This window comes from Plectropomus leopardus, unplaced genomic scaffold, assembly GCF_008729295.1.
Source record: "Plectropomus leopardus isolate mb unplaced genomic scaffold, YSFRI_Pleo_2.0 unplaced_scaffold2011, whole genome shotgun sequence".
Classification (NCBI taxonomy): domain Eukaryota; kingdom Metazoa; phylum Chordata; class Actinopteri; order Perciformes; family Serranidae; genus Plectropomus; species Plectropomus leopardus.
In genome coordinates this window covers 2,214-5,580 of record NW_024621729.1, presented here as the reverse complement: position 1 = coordinate 5,580, position 3,367 = coordinate 2,214, and the positions used below count along the sequence as shown (strand labels likewise).

The 3,367-nt window shown below is 42.3% G+C and overlaps 1 protein-coding gene across 1 annotated transcript; it reads right to left on the bottom strand.

Moving 5' to 3' along the window:
- Positions 1–1,545: 1,545 nt before the first annotated feature.
- Positions 1,546–1,921, bottom strand: zgc:136683 (receptor-type tyrosine-protein phosphatase mu; the record flags this gene model as incomplete). The annotated part of the gene is made up of 2 exons (XM_042515603.1): positions 1,546–1,659; positions 1,754–1,921. Coding segments are annotated over 2 exons (282 nt in total), but the record flags the coding sequence as incomplete, so codon positions are not given.
- Positions 1,922–3,367: the final 1,446 nt, after the last annotated feature.

The window sequence follows — 3,367 nt, the reverse complement described above, 5'->3', positions numbered from 1 at the left end:
TCATGATTAATAAGCATGAGAGTGCGAGGGTGGCTGTGGAGGGAAGTAGGTTTCTGTGTAATAAACTGTCATCTGTCTGTTTGTGTAAAATCAAAGAAAACACCAACAGAAATGCTTTTTTTCCCTTTTTCAATGTAGATTTTTATTCTTTAATGTATTTATTTTGTATTTAATGAATGATTGTTAAATTATTCTTCTTATTCTTAATAATAATAAGAAGAAGAAGAATATTAACAGAACAAACACCAAAAACACGAAACGAGAACCCTGTCTGACAGCTCGTTAGATCCCGGCTGAGATCCTGAATTACGGCCAAAAACATGTTTTGTGAGGTCACAGTGACCTTTGACCCCAAAATCTGATCATTTAATGGTTGAGTCCGGCGAGGAGTGTGTGTGTGTTTGTGTGTGTGTGCATGTGAGAGTGTGCACTCATTCCACAGTGTTATCGCCACGGAAACCGGCGGCACAAGCTTCCTGTTGACGCCCAGATTCAGGAAGTGGTCCCCGTCCTCGTCCTCCCTCTCGGCCCTGACTCGTCTTCCCTCCATTCTTCCTCCTCTCTCGCCGCCACGCACTCACTTCCTGCCTCGGCTCCCTCCCCCTCTCTGCTCCTCTCATTAACTCGTCACTCTAACGAGGTGAATCTGTCGTTGCTGTGGCGATGCAGCTAATTAGTGGCGCCTGCTGAGATGATGGGATGCTTGTAATCGCAGCCTGTTCACAACCCACAACACCTGTGTGTGTGTGTGTGTGTGTGTGTGTGTGTGTGTGTGTGTGTGTGTATGTGTGTCTGTGTGTGTGTGTGTGTGTGTGTGTGTGTGTGTGTGAGTGTGTGAGTGTGTGTGTGTGTGTGTGTGAGTGTGTGTGTGTGATTGGCTGTATTGTTCTGAATCAGTCTCTCTTCTTCTGTGGTGACAGCAGTGAGACGGTTCAGCTGCAGGTTGAAGACAAATATTTGTCCTCACGCTGCGATCGTCTCAGAGAAACTGAGTCGGATCAGACGCCACATTTTATTAATTTAAATGTTATAATAAAACGACGTGTTTTTATCTCACACTTTCAGCCTGTGAAGAGTCAGCACACATCAGTTTGTCCTGTCTGACGTTTGTGTGAAATGTGTCGATACGGACAGGTACGTCTTTCATGCCGACATATCACGACTTCATCCAGAGTCTACTGGACGTCTGTGCCAAATTTGAAAAAAATAAAATGTCACAGTGACCTTTGACCTCCATAATCGAGTCAGTTCATTCATGAACACTAGCGGACGTTTGTGCCAAATCTGAAGAAATTCTATCAAGGCCTTATTAAGATGTCCCATTCACAAGGATGGGACGGACAAACTACAGAACACCTGGGAACACCTGGAAACACCCGGGAACACCTGGGAACACCTGGAAACACCCGGGAACACCTGGGAACACCTGGAAACACCCGGGAACACCTGGTCTGTGCTCGGTTCACGGTGTTGTTGCAGTAAACGTGTTACCTGGTAGTAGTAGTAATAGTAGTAGTAGTAGTAGTAGTAGTAGTAGTAGTAGTACTACCTGGTAGTAGTTGGGCCAGAAGGTGGAAACGGCGAGCTCCACCCCTTTCCAGATGTGGTAGGCGGGGCCTGAGGAGTTAAAGACGGGAACTCCCAGAGGACTGTTGTTCTCTGCAGGAGACAAAAACGCCGTCAGCACGCCTGCGAGCTCTCGTACCCGTGACTCGGTGTTTGTGTGAGCTGGAGAGCGGCGCAGTGTTCGTACCTTTGACGTAGACGTTGAGCGTGGCGGGCGCTGCGCCCTCACGACCTCCCGCCTGGTAGAACAGGAAGCTGACGCAGTGCGTGTCGTTCTCTTTGAGCGGCGGCAGCAGCAGCTGAGCGCGCTGACCGCCGTATCGACCCGACGTGTTCACAAACAGGAAGGAGGAACCTGCAGACAGGAAATGACATCACCTTAACAAACATAGAACACAAAATAAAAGCCTTTAAAGAGCACAGTGACGGATTCTCAACTACAAAATAAAAGACAGGGGTCCTACAGGTGTCTGTCAACACAAAATCAATAAATCAAATCAATAAAAAAGATAATACATCAATACAATAAAAAACAATAAATTAGTTTAAAAAAATACATTAATGTAATAAAATAATAACCAAATATTCAATTACAACAATACATCAGTAAAGCTAAAAAGCAATAGTAAAAAAAAGAATAATTCAATAAAACAAAAAGAAAATTGGTCTGTAAAAATAAAAAAACAATAAAATAATGAATTAAAAAACAAAAAATAAAACACTAAATCTGTCAGAAAATCAATGAAATAAAAAAAGTTTTTGAAAAAGTATTTGAGAAAATTGTCTTACTTCAGAATAAAAGCATACATTAATTCTTAACACACCAAAATAAAAGCATATGAAAGGTTTCAGGATGGCAGTTAGAGATTTTCAAAATAAAGTATTTGAATTACAGATAAAAGGAGCCCAAACAGGAAGTCCAGAGCTGAGAGACAAGATAAAAAATAAAAGACCCTCATTAGTATATTAGAGCACGAAATCCATAATTCATCAACATGAAGAATAAAGTGTGTGTGCGTGTGTGTGCGTGTGTGTGTGAAAGAACAAATCGCTCATTTTGTCGACAGTGAAAATCTATTAATTGGAAGACTTCAGAATAAAAGCGTTCACTTTAAAAAAGCTTTGAAACACAAAACTAAGCCTGTGTGTGTGTGTGTGTGTGTGTGTGTGTGTGTGTGTGTGTGCGCGCGCGCGTGCGCGTGCGTGCATGCGTGTGTGTGGCCCTCATTAGTGTGTGATGTTGTCATGACTACAGCTGTCAATCAGCCGAGCTTGCTGGATTCTTTATGTCTCTGTTTCTGAAAACTTTCTATGAAATTCAAATTATGCTGTTTTTTTTCTCTGTGTGTGTGTGTGTGTGTGTGTGTATGTGTGTGTGTGTGTGTGTGTGTGTGTTGGTGGGTTGAAGGGCGTCTCCATGGTAACAGCAGGAGAGCAGTACTGGGTGGTTGTACAACTGCCAATCACACACACTCTCTCTCAGCTCTGTGTCGACCGTAGTTGCCCTCTTCGGTTTTTGTGCAACTTTATTGTGAAGGGAATTACTCCCTTTTTTTTTTTTTTAAAAAAGGCTTTTATTTTGTAATGTGAATGTTATGTGAATCGTTTCAGACTGAGTTCAGTTTTCTCTGCATGACATCACGTGACAAGAAAGGACAGCATACAAATCTAATGCATCAAAAGAGGTTTTTGATGTGATTTAATGATCTTTATTTTACCGAAATAAGAATTAAAGCTGCAGTTTGCTGCTGAAAGTGTTTCTGGTTTCAGACTATCAGAGAGAGATTATCTGCTGTTAGCA